The sequence below is a fragment of the Myotis daubentonii genome, chromosome 10, assembly GCF_963259705.1.
Source record: "Myotis daubentonii chromosome 10, mMyoDau2.1, whole genome shotgun sequence".
Classification (NCBI taxonomy): domain Eukaryota; kingdom Metazoa; phylum Chordata; class Mammalia; order Chiroptera; family Vespertilionidae; genus Myotis; species Myotis daubentonii.
In genome coordinates, this window is record NC_081849.1 from 71,442,571 (window position 1) to 71,462,363 (window position 19,793).

At 41.2% G+C, this 19,793-nt stretch overlaps 1 protein-coding gene across 2 annotated transcripts in view; it reads right to left on the minus strand.

The window, feature by feature from the left end:
* The window catches only part of RELN (reelin), a 440,175-nt gene that overhangs the window by 366,398 nt on the left and 53,984 nt on the right, over positions 1-19,793 (minus strand). For both annotated transcript variants that reach the window (XM_059712765.1, XM_059712766.1), the window contains exon 2: positions 16,805-16,915. In XM_059712765.1, the coding sequence (XP_059568748.1) occupies positions 16,805-16,915 (111 nt within the window). The remainder of the gene's footprint in view (positions 1-16,804; positions 16,916-19,793) is intronic.

Sequence of the window (19,793 nt, forward strand, 5' to 3'; positions counted from 1 at the left end):
AGCCTAGAGACAGAGCCTAGCGGGAGAACATGGCAAGGGATCCTGGACTGAACCTGACTACAGAGATTGGCAGGAGAACCTGACTGGAACCTGGACACTGAACCTGACTGGAGAGCCTGGACAGAACCTGGCTGGAGAACCTAGCGAGGGAACATGGCTACAGAACCTCGCTTGAGATCCGAAGCAGAACCTCTCTGGAGATCCAGACCAGAACTTGGCTGGAGATCCGGGCTAGAGATCCTGGCTAGGCTGCTGATCAACTGAACGCTGTCTCCGTGTCCTTCCTTCTTCGCCGACTCCGTCTACGCCTTTGGGAACCCCTGGACCTGCTGGGGTTGGACCCCGGCAATTGAGATTACTTCAAATCCCTATCAAATTACTTTTAAAAACAACATCAGGTAATTAGATGACTAGCATAACATAAAACCATGTAAATGTCACTGTGATTACATGTCTTTCACCAATTCATGTGGTCACAATAGCCTTGTACATGGGAGAGGGAGTGGAAAACAGAGAGGGACAGAGGGAGGGAGAAGAGGGAAGAGAGAGAGAGAGAGAGAGAGAGAGAGAGAGAGAGAGAGAGAGAGAGAGAGAGAAAGAGAAATATCAATGAAAAAAAACCACACGCTCTCCAACCAGGAATCAAATCTGCAACATAGGTATGTGCCCTGAGCAGGAGTTGAAACCACAACCTTATAATGTATGGACATGTCAATCAACTGAGCCACCCAGCCAGGGCCACAGCTTTTTAATATCATAAAACTCTCTCTTCATGTAAGACTTATTAATGTATCATGAGACACTAATATTTGCAAGAAGTAGTGTGGAAAAAGCTATTGTTAACACAACATTTTAAAATTCCCTCTAAGGTGTGGCTGATATCAGCTTCTTATTGAAAAGGAGACAAGAAGAAAGAGAGAAAAGGGGAAAGGCTAGGGGATTGAAAGGTAGACTTTATCAACCTCACAATTATTCAGTGAGCTCATGTGTCCCATTCTCTAGAAACAGAAAGCCAAATCCCAGTTGAGTTCTTCTTTTATAACAGACTAGAGGCCCGATGCAAGAAAATTCATGCAAGAGTAGGCCTTCTTTCCCCTAGCTGCCAGCACCGGCTTCCCTCCAGCACCCGGGACCCTGGCTGCTTCCCTCCTCCAGCTACCAACAGGCACTCGGAACCTGGGCTGGCTTCCCTCGGGCCACCCGCAGGCACCCTGGCTTTGTCAGGAAGGGTGTCCGGAATGATATCTGGAAGACATCTGGTCTAATTAGAATATTACCCTTTTATTATTATAGATTTGTCTCCATTTTTGCTATTGTTAGAAATGCTAATAGATCATATAGGTTAAAAGTTGGGTTTAAAAAGAATCTCCTCATAATGCAAATAATTATTTTAAAAAGAAAACAATTAAGGATAAACTAAACATCTCCCCAGAACATGGTCTCTGATAGTTCCATTTACTCTACTTTTAACTTGCTATTTGCTAGTGTTCATGTGAAGAGGAGCTGTTCTGAACGAAAACCAGAAATAACATAATTAACTAGATAATAACAACGCATGGTTCTGATGTATGAAACATGTAGGAAGAAAAGCAGGCGGGGAGCTCAGTCTGAACTTTTACCAAAATATTAACAAGTTTTGCTACTCTGTTTTCTGAAATGGCAACACCCACACTGTCAAGTATCTTTCCATCCAGACACTCGAAGTCCTGAAAACAGTAATTTGGTTGTGTGATTGCCTTAGAGAGCAGCCCACACGTCTATTAGGCTACATGCAAAACCTCAGCATCACAGCAGTGAATACAAACAACAGAACAGAAGACAAGAGTGGAAACAGAAGCGGCATTTGGTGAAATGCCTTTATTGGACGCCTACATCCATTTTCAAATTCATATGCTGCACCCAGAGCTATTTTCTAGGCAATGTCAAGAATTTACTCTCACTTCTTTTTCAAAAATATTTCAAAGATAACTTATCAGAATTACTTCTAGGAAGTAATAACATTATATAATTATTTTAAGTTGTTCTTAGATTTAACTGCCAGGAAAGAAGCCAATTTTATCCAAGAATATTTATTAAGTAATTACTATGAACTTAGAACATAAGCTGATTTATCATTATCTGGATACCCAAAAAGGAGACTCAAAAACCTCAAAAGTAAACCATATTACAAGCAAAATGACTGCTAGAGTCAGTCTTTGAAGTTTACTCCCTTACACATATACTTTGATCTTACCTCCTGTTAAAATGGATAGTCTGGCATATGCTGAAAAGTGTCACTCTTCTAGAAAAACAGTATTTCTTTTTAAAAAAAATGTTTTCAGCAATTTTTTTTTTTTTGAGAGAGAGAAACATCAATGTGAGAGAGAAACATCAATGTGAGAGAGAAACATTGATCAGCCGCTCCCCAAACATACCCTGACGTGGGACAGAACCACAACTCAGGTATGCACCCCAGCAAGTAGATGAACTGAAAACCCACTGGTACACCAAACAACACTCAACAAACTGAGCTACACCAGCCAGGGCAAAAACAATATTTCTTATCAGTGAAGAATTAAGTGGATTTTTAAATTACTATTTAAGAAAGACGAAAGTATTGTTAATTCTATTTTTATCCAGGGAAGTAAGACTTCATTTACATAAACTCAAATTCTCAAGAACATTGGCACTTTAAAAAGTACCCCACAAGATAATCTAGTGCTCTATCCTTGTTTGTTTGGAACTCAGTCTTTGGCGCAAATACTTTTTTAAGTAATAGAAATAAGATTATATTTGCCAAGACAGAATAGTCTCTTCAAAAATAATTTTTAACACTAACAGGCAAAATTTTAACAAAATAATTTCAAAAAACATAACAGTATAGTGGCAACTTCCATTAGGATCTGCTCAAAAAATGTGAATTTCCTGATGTTCTTATTTATGAATTACCAGTTTACTTTGATTCAGATAACATGGATTTGAGCGGGAATAAGGAAGAGAAAGAAACTAGAAGAAATCTTCCTTAAGGGTACATTTTTTTTTTTTACATTTTTACTTTTATTCTAAATTTACAGAAAAAGTAACAAGAATTGAGCAAAAACGTTTCACATGCCCTTGACCCCAAATTAGCCAGAATTATATATTGTTAACTTTTTGCTATACTTATTTTAGAATTATTTTTTTCTCGCTTGGGGTGGTGCGCACATAATACAATATATAGATGATTATGGAATTGTACGCCTGAAACGTATATAACTTTATTAACCAATGTCACTCCAATAAGTTAAATAAAAATAAATACATTATCTTTCTCTCCTTCCCTCATATATATATGTATATATGTGTGTGTATATATATATATATATACACACACACACACACATATAAATATGTGTGTGAATCATTTGAAAGTTGAAGATATCATGCTTCTTTTCCCCTAAATATGTCCCAAAAGCAAGGATACCTTCTTACATGATCATAGTATAACTATTAAAATCAGAAAATTTAATATTGAACACTCTATGATTACCTAGTTCATGGTTCACATTCAAATTTTGGTGTTTTTCCCAATAATGTCCTTTATAGCAAATTTTTCCCAGGGCAGAATTCAATTCAGAATCACGTTGCATTTAGTTGTTCATCTCTGTAGTCTCATTCAAGTTCCTTTCTTTTTCTTTCTCGACATAGACATTTTTGGAGGGTCAGGCCAGTTACTTTGTAAAACATCCCACATTTTGGTTTGTCTAATTGTTTTCTCATTAGATCAAGGCTATGCACTTTGGGCAGGAAGAGCACATAAGGGATAGCCTCCTTGGTACATCCTACCCATGTTGGTTTGTCCTGTCACTGTGATGTTAACCTTGAGCACTGGGCTAAGGTGGGGTCTCAGCTTTCTCCACTATAGACACCATTCTTTTCCTTTGTAACTAAAAAGCTATTTGGAAGGAGACACTTTGAGACTGAATATTCTGCTCCTCATCAAACTTTCACCCATAACTTTAGCATCCATTGAGTCATATTCATAGGAATTGCTATGATGGTTGCAATTCCATCATCCCTTCTATATTTATTAGTTGGCATTCTGCAGTACGGAAAGGCTCTCCCTTCTCTCCCATTTCTTTCTTTATTAACAGTACGGACTCATGAATTCTTACATTATTCGGTGGAAAACAATGCAATAATGTCACTATTTATGCTGAAGTGTTTTTTGTTGTTATTTTTAAAGAACCTACAGTGGTTTCTGGGCACATATCTTATCAGGACTAAATTCCTCTATCTAGGATCCATGGAGTGTCCAGAGAAAACTAACAAGTAAATCATTAAGACACTATGAAATGATGAGTCTTATATTAAATGTGTGGGGTTTTTCTTGAGGTGGGGGTAGCCTAAAGAAAAAAAGTGGCAATTACTTTTTAACAAGCATTTACCATTTTCAATTATATAAGAAACTAGAGTCCTGGGGCACAAAAATTTGTGCACTGGCGGGGGGTGGGGGGGGAGTCCCTCAGTCCGGCCTATTTCCTCTCACAGTCTGGGACCCCTCAGGAGATAACGACCTGCTGGCTTAGGCCCACTCCCGGGTGGCAGAGGGCAGGCCCAATCCCTAGGTGCCTGCCCCGCAGCTCCTGGTCAGCTCAGAGCAGGGCTGACTGGGGAGTTGAGGCGCCACCCCCTGTCATGCACAGAGCAGGGGGGCATCAGGAGGTTGTGATGCCACCCCCAGTCATGCTCAGGGTAAGGCCGATTGGGGGGTTGAGGCGCCGCCCCCTGTCACACTCAAGGCAGGGACAATGGGGAGGTTGGGGCACCGCCCCCTGTCATCCACAGAGCAGGGCCGATCAGGGGTTTGGGGCACTCCCCCCTGTCACACTCAGGGCAGGGCCGATGGGGAGGTTGCGGCTCCACCCCGTCACACACAGAGCAGGGCCCATGGGGGGGGGGGCGCCGCACCCTGTCACACACAGAGCAGGGCCAATCAGGGTTGGGGAGCTCCCCCCTATCAGGCACAGAGGAGGGCTGATCAGGGGGTTGGGGTGCCTTCCCCTGTCACGATCAGAGCAGGACAGATAGGGAGGTTGTGGCCCCGCCCCCTGTCACACACAGAGCCGCAGGGCGATCAGGGGGTTTGGGCACTGCCCCCTGTCACGCTGTTCCAGGGGCCAGGAGGCCTCGCTGCTCTGCTGATCCCGGTGCTGGGAGGCATATTACCCTTTTACTATATAGGATAGAGGCCTGGTGCATGGGCGGGGGCCGGCTGGTTTGCCCTGAAGGGTGTTCCGGATCAGGGTGGGGGTCCCCACTGGGGTGCCTGGCCAGTCTGGGTGAGGGACTGAGGGCCATTTTCAGGCTGGCGGGTGACTGAAGCTCCCAGCCTCTCCTTTTTTCCTTTATTCTTGGATTTATTTACCTTCTATAGCTGTCACTGGAGCTGAGAGCCGGTTTTAGCTGTGAGACCTCGGCTGCTGAAAGCAGGTTTCTGGGCTTTGTTTACTTTCTGTATTTGAAACTTTGTTGCAACTCCAGCTCTGAGATCCCAGCCGGCTGAAAGCAGGTTTCTGGGGTTTTGGTTAGCTTCTATATTTGTAACAATGTTTCTTAGAGAGCAGCTCAGAGCCCAGCAGCGGCAGGCGGGAAACATTGGCTTCCTCTGTCACTGGAGCAAGCAAGCCTCCTGTTCGTGTCAGTAGCCTGGCTGCCGGCCGCCATCTTGGTTGGCAGTTAATTTGCCTATCGCCCTGATTAGCTAATGGGAAGGGTAGCGAAGTTATGGCTAATTACCAGGTTTCTCTTTTATTATATAGGATTATATGATAAAAGTGTTGAAGTTAAAGCAAGGGATTACACATACATACCAGAAAATCTCCCTTAATGATCTCACTTGATGTAATCTTGGAATATGTTCCCATGAAATTATAGAGTCATCACTTTAAAAGATCTAAGAGATGAAATAAGAACTTAACCTCATGTCATTAAGACACTGGAGGTATGAGGCTGGACTGAACAATCTCTTGTTCTTCCTATCCTCTTGATTCTAAAGAAGGCCTTTAGTCAATCACTCTCCTAACTGAAGACACTGGTTCCTGCCACCTCCAGGAGAGAAAGGCACAGAGTGGTAAGCAGGAAAATAAACTTCCCCAGGATCTCTGATGATAAAATTGACATATGTTTATTTAGTTTTACATGTACATATAGATGTGTAGACATATGTACATATATAGATTCAAAAATATCCTTGAACTTAAAGACAATAATATTCTTTCTTATCCATATCTGCACACTGGTACTCACACATGTACTTACTAATGTCAATTCTAGTAGTAAATTACCTTATGAATCCTCAAAGATTTTTGTTGTTTCATTATTCAATAAATATTTATTGAGCACTTGTTACATGCCATGAGACTGAAGGTGACCAAACCACCTATTGTCCTCAAAGAAGTATAAAGATTTCTAAACAAGTAAATTCAATAGACTGTTAGAGAGATGACTGGTAGAGGTCAGAGAAGAGAGTTTAAGCATGGAAGAGGGAGTAGAGAGTTCCATGGAGGTGGGGACCAGGGAGAAGCAGAGGACAAGTCATAAAGGCTCAATAGAGGAAGTGAGTCAGAACAGAGGCCCTAAAAGATGGCAGGATGTTTGCCCAGCTCACAGAGCAAGAAGGAATTCCAAGCACTACACACAGGGCACAGCAGTCTTAAGCATCTAAGGTGTTTTACTGAGTGTAGGTTATTATGACTGGTGCATGGGTGTAGATGTGTGTATGTGGTATGAGTAGGTAACTGAAAAAATATATATAAGGAGACGGGAAGGGATGGAAGTAGGAACAGGCAAGGAAAGAGCACCAAGGGTGATTTTTTGTCAAGGTTCTTTTGGTTGTAATAGAAACTAACTCAAGCTGACTTGGGCTGTCATGGAGAGCTTAAGGACAGGCTACAGAGGCAGGTTTGAATTATGGCTTTGCAACTCCGTACACGCGACCTTGGACAAGTTACTTAACCCCTCTGTGCCTCAGGTTCTTTGTCTATAAAATGAGAATAATTGTAGTAGGATTTATGCTAGGATCAAAAGAATTAATTCTTGCCCTAGCTGGTTTGGCTCAATGGATAGAGCATCGGCCTGTGGACTGAAGGGTCCCAGGTTCGGTTCCGGCCAAGGGCACATGCCTAGGTTGCGGGCTCGATCCCCAGTAGGGGGCGTGCAGGAGGCAGCCAATCAATGATTCTCTCTCATCATTGATGTTTCTATCTCCCTCTCCCTTCCTCTCTAAAATCAATAAAATATATATATATATATTTTTAAAAATAATTAATTCCTGCAACACACCTGGCACACAGTAAGTGTTTGCTAAATGTTAGCTATTTCTAGTTGTGCTTCTTAGAACCCCAGAATATCTGAGCCTGGTGGAAGTAACACCTCAAGAGAGGGGAATGCTCTGGAACCTCATGCAGCATTGGTCTCTCTCCTGCTCTCCATGCAGGGCCTCCCTCTGAGCCACTGTGGGGATGGCTGCCCAGAGCTCCCAAATGTTTACCTGTGCTTTGATCTAGCTCATGAGTAGTTGGACTGGTATTGATGAGTCTTGGTTCCAAATACCTGTACTGGTGGATGAGATCGACCTAGATCTGCTTGTGTATCTCATGGTCTAAACTGGGGCCAAAAGGGTAAGGTAAAAGCATGCCACAGTGGCCTATCCCTTGATGGCAAGGAGGGCAGAGGAGTAATTCATCTTGATTTCTAAGTTTAAGCATTTTCAGGTCTCAGCTATTGAATAGGCTAAGCAATTTGGAACTTTAGAGGTTTTAGGGTCACTGATGAATACTTGAGAAACTTGATGGTCCCACTGCTTTGCATCCCCCTTAAACATTTTTTTTCCAATTTGCTCAGCCCTAATTCCTTTTAAGAATCTGGAAACTGCCAAATGTCCCTCTGCTAAACAAAATGCGTTAAACCCATCATGAAAAATTATTTAGATAGGAAAAAGAAAGAACATGGATGAACCTTGAGAACATACTGCATGATTCTATTTACATGAAATGTCCAAAATAGGCAAATCCATAGAAAGGAGACTGGTGGTTGTCAGGGACTGAGGGAAGAGGAGTTAGGGAGAAACTGCTAATGGATATGGAATTTTTTTGGGAGGGGAGGAAATGTTCTGGAATTAGATAGTGCTGCTGGTTGCACAACCTTGTGAATATACTGGAAATCACTAAAATGTAAACTTTAAAATGATAAATTTTATGGTTTATGGTTTATGAACTGTATGTTTTTTTTAAAGTATCTGGGAACTGAATATGATGTCAGGACTCCTGGTTTTGGTCTTTTTGCTTACATTATGTTGTGATGAGCCACTGCTTGCTCATCCTAAGCCTTGCTCCCTTACCTTTACATTGGATGGGAGCTGAACCAGGCTCTGTCAAAGGACCATTTCAGCTCAAATTCTATGGGCACACACCCCACCTCCATTTAGAATCAAACTCCCTCTTTCAGACCTCTGCCATTTGCACCATTTTCTCATTATGTTTCCCATCTCCCCCCAAAAATAAATTATCCCTTCTGAGTCTTTATATAATCATATTTTGAGCATAGATTCTAGGCACTTGAAGAGATCATGTCATTCAATCTACCCAACAACTTTGTGAACGAGGCACGGTTGTTAGCATCCTCATTTTACAGATGATGACACTGAGGCTCGCGGGAGGAAGTATGTGGCCCACGTTAGCAAGAAGCAGAGCCAGCCATGAAACCTGAGCTGCCTGGCTCCAGAGGTCATGTAATGAATCACTGCACTGAGCTGCCTTGCCCCCTAACTCCTCCACGTGGCCCAAATCTCATGCCCCTCAACATCTGCTTTAGCAATTTATTGACTGATTAATTCAGCAGCTTTATATTCACCGTGCCCACTATTCTTTTTTAAGCTAGTTATTTAGGGATTGGGAAGTATCCCTGAGTTCACTGTCAAATGGCTGACACAACCAAGATAACACTATTTCTTAATGAAGATAATGCTGGCATAAGTAAATGGAATGAATAAATGCCAAATTTAGGTTAATTCCCTGTAAATAAGATAAGTTAATGTAAATTTCATCTCTTGTCAGCTATGCTCCTTGTACCTTTGACTAGAGTAATTTGTTTAATTAACCTAGGGTCTTCTTGTTACAGATCATTTACCATACCCAATAAAAGGTCATGCCTTTGAATCCCTCAATATATTCTTCAAGTACATTACAGAGCATTTCTTTGTAAAGAGACAGACAAAATAATTCAACAAGATCATTCTGAGTAACTTAGCTTCATTTAGGCTAGTAAATAAATACCACAACTATACATTACCCTGTAATAAAGTTGTTAGTGATGTCCCTTCTTCACAGACGTTAAACCCTAAAATTATGAAGGTATTCACATCACAAGTGTATGTCTCTTAGTCACAAAGACAGGACACATAAGACTGAACTGTAACTCATATCCAGGGACATGAGATCCTGGTGACAATTAGCAAAGTTGTAAAAGTTCTATGCAGTTTTAATGAGAAGTATAACCAAAAGGTAGATTAAACAGACACTACATTCTTATTTTTAGTGACAATTTTTACAAGTAGTAGAAAAAACTTGCATCCTAGCAATTAAACATTAACATATTGTCTAAATCTACTGGTAAATTACAAATTTCTATTAACTAGTGACCAATATAAAATTTAGTAAAATTTGAAGTATTTTAAAAACATTTAAACAATTTGTTTTGTAAATATATATTCATCTAAAGTTAGAGTATCGCCGAAACCGGTTTGGCTCAGTGGATAGAGCGTCAGCCTGCGGACTGAAAGGTCCCAGGTTCGATTCCGGTCAAGGGCATGTACCTGGGTTGCGGGCATATCCCCAGTAGGAGATGTGCAGGAGGCAGCTGATCGATGTTTCTCTCTCATCTATGTTTCTAACTCTCTATCTCTCTCCCTTCCTCTCTGTAAAAAATCAATGAAATATATTTTAAAAAAATAAAAAATAAAGTTAGAGTATCAAATCACATTGAAAAAATCAGATCACTAAGTTAAAAAATTCTAATATTATGCTTTATAAGTAATATTGAAAGTATTAAATTGTGATGTTAGTCACTTAATCTCTATTTAAAACATGATATGATTAACTGGATGTTTAAGAGGAAAGACTAGAAAGGGGGAAAAAAATCTTGGATCTATTCATAATACTTTCCCCCCTAACCTGGATTTCACAAAATCTTGCCATTTTAAGAGTTTTATAATTAACAAATTATTGGATCCAGGATGCCTAATTATTACAGAAAAAATAAATGAAACACACAGAAAACTATAAAAGTTTAAGCAAAAAATGGCTAGAATGGTTGATGTACTAGCTGAACAAAATTATCCAAGAATTGCAAAACACAAAAGTTTAATTTATGCAAGGTTTAACAATTTGAAGTGTGACTGCTACTAATCAGACCTGCAAATGCAATTCTCAGGTTTTACAGCCTGAATACCAATAATGTAGTAAAATGCTTTTAGAGCCAGAATACTAAATATTGAGTAAAATGCATTGCAGCCGCTGGAAACGGAACAACTTTGTATGAAAGAATATTCAAATATCCCTTTATTGAGCAACCACAATGAGCGTTGAAGATTTACATGATTGAACTGGAATTCAATGCCAAAGACGAGGGAAGCATTTTTTTTCTGGGATGCACAAAGAGATATCCATAATTAAACATCACACTTCCCTAGGGCAGCATGTTTTCTTATATTGACAAGCAAAATGAGGTATTTCAAATCTCACATTGCTGGCATTCAATCATCTTTTGCATAACTATTGTTTTAATGTACCCTGGCTATTAGGCATTTGTCTATATTTGGTCAGTGAGGCATACGTTTTAAAGAATGTTGGTTTTGCATAAAAGGCTATAGTTATGTTAGTGGAATTACATTTATACAACAGTATCTTAAGAATAATGATGGTCTTATTTTGGCTGGTCATACACATATTTTATATTTAAAGCAGAGTGACTACAACTTCAGTGCAATTAGTACATTAAAATTAACTCCAAGGGGGAAAACTTTCAGAAGTACTTTTTAAACTCAACGCTATGCTTTACTTTGCCTTATTTGTCGCGGCTACTTAAACACATTAACATTGCACACTAATCCCATGATGTGTTTGGAAAATGCCAAACAAATCATGTTTGCTTAGCATTCCATCAAAGTCAGAGCCTAATGATAGATTATGTATTCAATAACTCTTTTGTTCTAGATCAAAGCATGCCACATTATTTCAGCCTGCTCCTACTACAATTACTAAACTACCAAAGAGCAGCAATGCTCTCACATTTTACCTTCTTAAGAGCTTCCTCTACTTTCTCACCTGCACCCTAATCAAATTACATATTTTCATTTTGTTCTTAAATTGTAAAGAATATGTTAAACTTAAGTCACATACCAAAAATATTAATGTGCTTTTTGTTCCAAAAAGTGGCCATTTATCTAAAAAGACATTTTACCTCCTGCTTTCTATTCAAAAACATTATTTATGAAGATTAACTCCATTTAACAATACTCGGGTGTTTACTAAATTTTAAGGAAATTTACCACGATCACATACACACACATGCAATTATTTGGATCTTTCTGAAACTTAAAAAGGTCTCATGTATCTAATCCATCCATATACTGGTAAAAGTCATGTCCTATAGAAATGCCAACTGACTAGTGGGAGACGTGAGCATTTGATTACAGAAGTCTAACTGCCATCAATGAGCTTCACGTTCAGAAGCCTCTTCAAACCATCAATGGCCAATGGTGGAAAGACTATTTGCAATCTGAGCCAATCAAATACATTCTAATTCAAATGAAACTGAGCTTTTCAAAGTCACCACAGAAAATGTCCTGAAGCCTGGGTGTCCTAGATAATTCCTATTTCATTCTCAGGTCTTTGTCTGGCTTACTAACTAAAATCTGAGGCAATATGATACATGCATTTTGTATGTTCTTTCAAATTGTGTTTACAACACTATTATGAATGATATTTAATGATTTTTCTCATTTAAAGCCTCCATCTTGGCAAATGATAGTTCATTCAGACGACTCTTCTCAAATCATCTGGATCTGTAAAACCCAAATTAATTCCACCTGAGAACAATTTTTCTCCCAAAAGAAAGAATATACAGTCCTGAACTGAGAAAATCAGCTACTTTGGTTACCCAGATTTATAATTTTGGAATACTTAGTTTTACTGAGTGTTTTCCATGTGCTAGGACTTTACATAAATCAACACCTTTAATCCTCATGAGTACTCAACATCTTATGTAGTCACTAGAGACCCGATGCACAAAAATTCGTGCAAGAGTAGGCCTTTCTTCCCCTGGGCAGCCTGCAGGCACCCAGGACCAGCTTCGTCAGGAAGGACATCTGGAATGACATCCGGAAGATGTCCGGTCTAATTAGCATATTACCCTTTTATTATTACAGATTATCACCACCTTTTTCTAGATAAGGAAAATAAGCTTAGAGAAGTCAAACAATTTGGCTGAAGCACATAGCTAAAAAGAACTGCAAGCACATCTGTGTGACTCAACAGCCCAAACTTTTACCCCTCCACATACCACTTCTCCTTTTAACTTTTTTTTTGAATCCTTAACTGAGGATATGTGTGATGCTGCTTTTTATTAGAGAGAGAGAGAGAGAGAGAGAGAGAGAGAGAGAAATATTGATCCATATATTGATCCATATGTGCTGCAACCAGGGAATGAACCCGCAACCTAGGTATGTGCCCTGAACGGGAATTGAACCCACAACTTTTTGGTGTACAGAATGACTCTCCAACCAACTGAGCCCCCCAGCCAGGACCATGCTGTTCCTTCTTGTCCCCAATACCAGCCTCCCTCCACCTGGACTCCTCACATGCACTGACACATCAGAACCATTCACCACCTAACAGTTTTTCCACATCCACTCCTGGACCCTACAGTTTGTTCTCGAGGCTGACCCCAGAGTGATCTTTTTTAAATGAACAGCTGTTCAAGTCATTTCTCAGCCTAAAATCCTAAATGGCTTCCCAGACTCAAGATTCTGAAGGGTCTCACTCTGGTCTCCTATCCAGCCTTATCACTTCCGCTTGATGCCAGATCCAGCCACTCCAAGGTTTTCTTTCAATTCCTACAACACAGCCAGTCTCTTCCCACCCTGAGACCTTTGGATCTGCTGTTCCCTCCTTCAGGTATGCTGTGCACCACCTTCCACTGATGTTTAGTAATTCCTACTCATCCTTCAATCTCAGCTCAATAGCCCTTCCTCAGGAAAGCCTTTCCTAACTACATCCTATTTTACCCCAGATTAGATCTCATTTCTCTGTCATACCCTTTCCCAGCACTCAGCACTTCACCTAGCTAGCTAGCCGTTAGCAAGATTTACTATTGCATATTTATATGGTCATTTAAATAATGCCTGTCTCTGCTTTGGCCAGTTTTCTCAGTGGTTAGAGCATCGGCCTGCAGCCCAAAAGGGTGGTGGGTTTGATTACTGGTCAAGGGCACACACCTTGGTTGCAGGTTTCCCAGCCTTGGAAGGGGAATGTATGGGAGGCAACCAATCTCTCTCTCTCTCTCCCCCCTCCTCCTCCCTCCCTTCCATGCTCTCTAGAAATCAGTGGGGGGGGGGGGGAAATATCCTCAGGTAAGGATTAAAATAAATAATAATAAATAAGGTCTGTCTCTTCCATTTAGTTCATGTAGATGAATGATTCTCAAACTTTAGTATGCATCAAAGTCACCAGGAGTGCTCATTAAAAATTGCTCACTGGGTCCAATGCCCAGAGGATCTGATTCACTAAGTCTAGAGTAAGGTCTGGAACTCTGTATTTACAAGTTCTCAGTGATGCTGATGCTGTGGGGCACTGGACTAACCCAGTACAGTGGTTCTCATCCCTGGAAAACCATTAGAATCACCTAGGGAGCTTTAAAAACTACCAGAACCCAAGCCCCACTTTGTTTGTTTATTGTTAATCCTCACCTGAGGATATTTTTTCATTGATTTTTAGAGAGAGTGGAAGGAAGGGGAAGAGACAGAGAGAAGAAAACATCAATGTGAGAGAGACACATCGATTAGTTGCTTCCCCTACATGCCCTGACTGGGGCTGAGGATCAAGCATGCGACCGAGGTACAGGCCCTTGACCTGAATCGAACCTGGAAACGTTAAGTCTGTGGGCCGATGTTCTATCTACGGAGCCACACTGGTTTTGATTTACTTGGGCTACAGTAGAACCCAGTACATCTTATCCCAAATATTGCATTCTTATACTAAAATATATTTTTTTAATTTAACTGGATGTCTTATAAAATTTTTATGTTAAATCTGGCAATCCTACTAGTGGGTCCTGTTATAACAGAAGAGGTACTACGTCATATACAGGGTGGGGCAAAAGTAGGTTTACAGTTGTGAGTATGCGAAACTGAATTTATTCTTGCATTATTTTTTAACTAGGGGTCCGGTGCACGAATTCGTGCACTGGTGGGGTCCCTCAGCGTGGCCTGTGGGGATCCACCAAAACCAGCAGTCCAACAGCACCTGCCGCTCCTGCCTGCCACTCCCCCTCCTCCCTGCCCCGCTGCACCTGCCACGGAGGCGGGAGAGGCTCATGCTGCCACAGCTGTTCTTGTCAGCAGTCAGCCCCAGCATCTGGCTCCCGTCAGTCAGCTGAGCGGCACTCCCGCTGTGGAAGTGCACTGACCACCAGGGGGCAGCTCCTGCATTAAGCATCTGCCCCCTGGTGGTCAGTGTGTGTCATAGTGACCAGTCATTCCCAGTCGTTCTGCTGTTAGAGTCAATTCGCATATTACCCTTTTATTATATAGGATAGAGGCCTGATGCATGGGTGGGGGCTGGCTGGTTTGCCCTGAAGGGTGTCCCGGATTAGGGTGGGGGTCCCCACTGGGGTGCCTAGCCAGCCTGGATGAGGGGCTGAGGGCCATTTTCAGGCTGGGCACACCCCCTTCAGGGTGGGGTTCCCCGCTGGGGTGCCTGGCCAGCCTGGGTGAGGGGCTGATGGCTGTTTGCAGGCTGGCCACGGCCCCCAGCCGGCCAAGCTCCCAGTGGAGGCTGGCTGGAAGCAGATATCTGGGATTTATTTATCTTCTATAATTGAAACTTTGTTGCCTCTAGTGGAGCTCAGAGCCGGCCAGGGAAGGCAGGAAGCTTGGCTTCCTCCATCGCCAGGGCAACCAAGCCTCCTGCTTGCTCCAGCTCTGTGGCTGCCGGCTGCTATCTTGATTGGGTTAATTTGCATATAGTCACTCTGATTGGCTGGTGGGCGTGGCTTGGGGCATAGCAAAGGTATGGTCAATTTGCATGTTTCTCTTTTATTAGATTAGATATAGATTATTGTAGTATTTCCCATACGAACAACTGTAAACCTACTTTGCCCCAAGGTGTACATTATGTGCCTAACTACATAATTGTAACTGACCTTTCACCTCTGCAGAGCACAAAGAAGGTGGGGCTAAAAAAGTGGAATTTTTAAAGTCTAAGAGGAATTATTTTCTGAAGAATTAGACCTTAGAAGTAGTTACCAACAGATTGTAAAAGATTATATGAGATCTTTTAAAAATAGGACAAATTCTCAATGTCAAAATTTACCATGATGATTAAATGACTACCAGCTCCGTGAAGCCCTATGGAGTGAAACTCATCGTGGGCCAGCAGAATGATAATGCAGCATCAGCATTATGACTCTGACATCAATCAGTAGGTTCCCTGGGCAGAGTTAATACCAGACTGGACACAGAGGAGGTACTCTTTCATATATCAAAAGTAGAAATTAGCCCTAACCAGTTTGGCTCAGTGGATAGAGCATTGGCCTGCGGACTGAGGGGTCCCAGGTTCGATTCCAGTCAAGGGCATGTACCTTGGTTGCAGGCACATCCCCATTGGGGAGTGTTCAGGAGGCAGTTGATCAATGTTTCTCTCTCATCGATGTTTCAAACTCTCTATCCCTCTCCCTTCCTCTCTGTAAAAATTCAATAAAATATATTATAAAAAAAGTAGAAATTATTTACTTAATAAATACCCCAGGAAAAAAAAAAACTGAACACATGGCCACCTTTGATAACCCAATTCTTTCTTCTCACATCAATGGAGGAAGTCCTATGCAGTTTTCCAATTTTAGAGTAAGATAAGTGATTTCATGCTTTACACAAACTGATATGTTAAATTTTCATTTTTGATGCTTAACAGGGTCTACTTAATTCTAGCCTGACATGTTTACCACATTATGGGTAAAGCCGAGATTTCCAAATTGAAAAATGAGTGACCATCAAGTCGCCTTCTGCCTCCCCACATAAGTAACCTGACAGGACTCTGATTTAAGGATAAAGACTCCATGTAAGTGCTTTAAATATTAAAACACATTCTTTTATGAATACTCATAGAATTCAATCATTTAAACAATTATTACCAACTTCTATGTGTAGTACTGAATGCTTACTTGCCTAACTCAACATGACACTTTTCACCTACTCCAGGATTTTAAGAATTGCTTATAAAAAGAGGATACTGAATAATTGCATGGGCATCAGAGTGAATTCCAATTCTAGCAATGTAAATGACAGAAGAGAGAGCCGTACATGAACCCACAGGACCAAGTGTAATAGTGGCAGAGGACCGTCACGCCAAGCTCATGGTTGGCTGCACATTTACATGACTTATTTCAAGCCACCCAACTCCAAAAGCAAACACATAAAAATCACGTCATATTATTTTATCTGAAATAATGAATGTCTAATAACTGTATAAAATATTTACAATTATTGATTTCTTATATCAGGATAGCTTACCAAATCCAAAAGCGTTAGAACCTCCAATGCTCTGTGAAGCCTGAACACTTGTAGATGTGTAGAGTCCTGTCACCAACAACCCATCAAAAAAGGTGCTTGTTGAAATTGTCACTGAAATACAGGGTGGGGGAGAGAAAAGAAACCTCAATTAATACAGTCAGGATAATGAGATACATTTCTGAAGTGTTAGATATTGTCAACAATTTTACTCATATTAATTTTTATACTATCGCGACTTGGTATTTTTTTTACACGTATTACTAATGACAGGAAAGCAAAAAGAAGCTCAGAACTCCAATGTCTATAATTGCTAGTCCTAAATTTAGAACATCAGTCCTATCTTTCTGCATTTCTGCATTCATTTGCACTTTCCCTAGCTATGTGCAAAATCCCCTGAAAACAATGGAGTATTGAATATAGCTAGTTTCCCCACCTCCATCACCACCCCTGAAGGCAGTCAAAGGCATGGCTGGAGTTTTGGCAATGTGATGAAACACTTTATTTTTAAAGTATTCCATACTGTGGGAAACAATCTTACATAAGCTGAAAGAAGAACAGTCAGTTGCACTTATTGTGAATCTACATTTTAGAGATGAGTCCCTGAAGTTTCTGACAAAAGCAGACTAAATTGCATGAAGACAGTCAGCCCTTTTCCTTATGAGAACAAGAGAGGAAGACTGCTGCATGCTGTAAGTGTTAGACCAACGTCTACAAGATGATTCCAATGGTTTCATAACCAGAAAATCAGGATGTTCCTGGGAAGAAACGGTTCAAATTAAATGGATCTGTATGCTACTCAGGTTTGGCTTTTTAAAATGTTATCTTGCTCTCCACCCTAAAAATTGATCGTAATTTCCTCCTGGATATAATATTTTCTCCTGTATTGGTTTTTTAAGATCAGGAAGATGCTATTTGTAGGAAGAAGCTGGGAGAAGGTAGTATTATTTTGGTGGTGCACAGTTCAAGGCAGTCATCATGCTTGGTGGCGGCGAGGAGAAGAGTCACATTAACTTTGATGAAAATGTTTAAATTAAACTCAAAAAAAATCTAGTGAGTAGAGCTGAATGGTCTGAAAGAGCCATATTATAAAGCATAAAACAAGACACATTAGAATAGCTGGGCATCATGCTATCTCCAAAATGGCACTGGACGTTGGAGTAAATCACCTTCACATCCTTTAATCACTAAAATTCTGAGTTCTGGCATGTAGACTACTGTAAACCACTCGCTGGCACTGAGCTTAGTAGTCAACATCTATTATCTCATCTCATCATTAAAGTGCCTCTGTAAAGGGGATACTATTGTTATTCCCAGGAAACAAATGAGGAATCTGCGGCATAAAACAATTAAGAAACTGTCCAGACCACCTAAAAAATTTTTATGCTGTTAAACCTGGCTTCTCTTCCATGTTCTCTCTGCTCCCCCCCGCCCAGATCTCCCTGTGGCAAAGTGGCTGTGGCCAAACCCTTGTTTAATAATAACCCCTTTCTCAGATTACTTACATACATGAGGAGTATTTGAAGAAAACGAAAATGAAAGTTGCAGGAGTCAATGTCACTGTTATTGGAGAGAAAGAGGACCAAAGGTGACCAGGAAGCGACCCCATGCCCCGGTGGATAAAAAACCCCAGGCTGGGTAAGAGGGGAACCTGCACACACTGGGCTCTCATCCGCTGCTCCCTATCCTTGAGCAAAACCACTTAACCCAGTGGTTCTCAACCTTCCTAATGCCATGACCCTTTATTACAGTTCCTCATGGTGTGGTGACCCACCCGCAACGATAAAATTATTTTCGTGGCTACTTCATAACTGTAATTTTGCTACTGTTATGAGTTGTCATGTAAATATCTGATATGCAGGGTGTATTTTCATTGTTACAAATTGAACATAATTAAAGCATAGTGATTAATCACAAAAACAATATGTAATTATATATGTGTTTTCCGATGGTCTTAGGCGACCCCTGTGAAAGGGTCGTTTGACCCCCAAAGGGGTCGCGACCCACAGGTTGAGAACCGATGACTTAATCCCCATCTACAGCATCACACCCTAATCCTCAGCCCCCCGATTTGTTTACCCCAGATTAGTACAATTGGTTCTACTGATGCCTCCATCCTTTGATTCAGTGAGTTCACCTAGACTTAGGTAAAAAGAGCTTACACTGCCTCTGTGTCCCAATCTAAGGGGGTTAGAATTAAGTGACTTCCTGTTAAATTGACTATATTGACCTCTGAACTTTAATGCCGTATCTCAGGTCATCCTTCACAGCAAACAGATCAAACCTGCAGTTTCTTTCAGGGACCCAAGGGACCCTGTCTATACCCTCTGCCTCTCAACCCAGTCCACTATCCAGTCCAGTGAGATGGCAGCGGCCTATACTAACACGCAAGCACAGCCCTGTGGACTCCTCTCCATTTTTTTATGCTTCCCAGCTCCAAAATTCTGAAAAGTGTAAATGTTTTATGGGTTTGGGAGTTTTGGGAGTGAGGCAAACCTTCACTTGAGTCTTACCTCCTCTACCTCTGATTAGTGTGTGACCTGGGGGCAAGTCTCAGATTCCTCATTTACAAAAAAGGAATTCTAATACTTTCAGGTTTATGGTAAGAATTAAAAGAAATATACCTATCATCTTTCTATCAACGTATTTAATCTCACACACTATCATGAATATAGTAACTAATCGATAAAAGTTCCCTTGCCCTGCCCTCTCACCGACCTTGAAGCCCTGCCTTTCTCTTGTCTGAGAACAGGAATGCTTTACTGAGCTCCTGGCGTCTGCCTCGCCGATGCCTGCACACATCCAATCAGTGGACTGCCCACCTCTGAGTCCTGCTGCCTGCTAGGATTCTCCATCCACCCTCCCACCTACCTCTTCATTTCTGACCGCAGTCCACTCCAAGTCTGAGCTGTGACCTCAGCGGGCCCAAGACATGTGGCATCCCCCAGCTCGTTATTAATTCACCCACCCGTCTTCTCAGTGTCAATTTAAA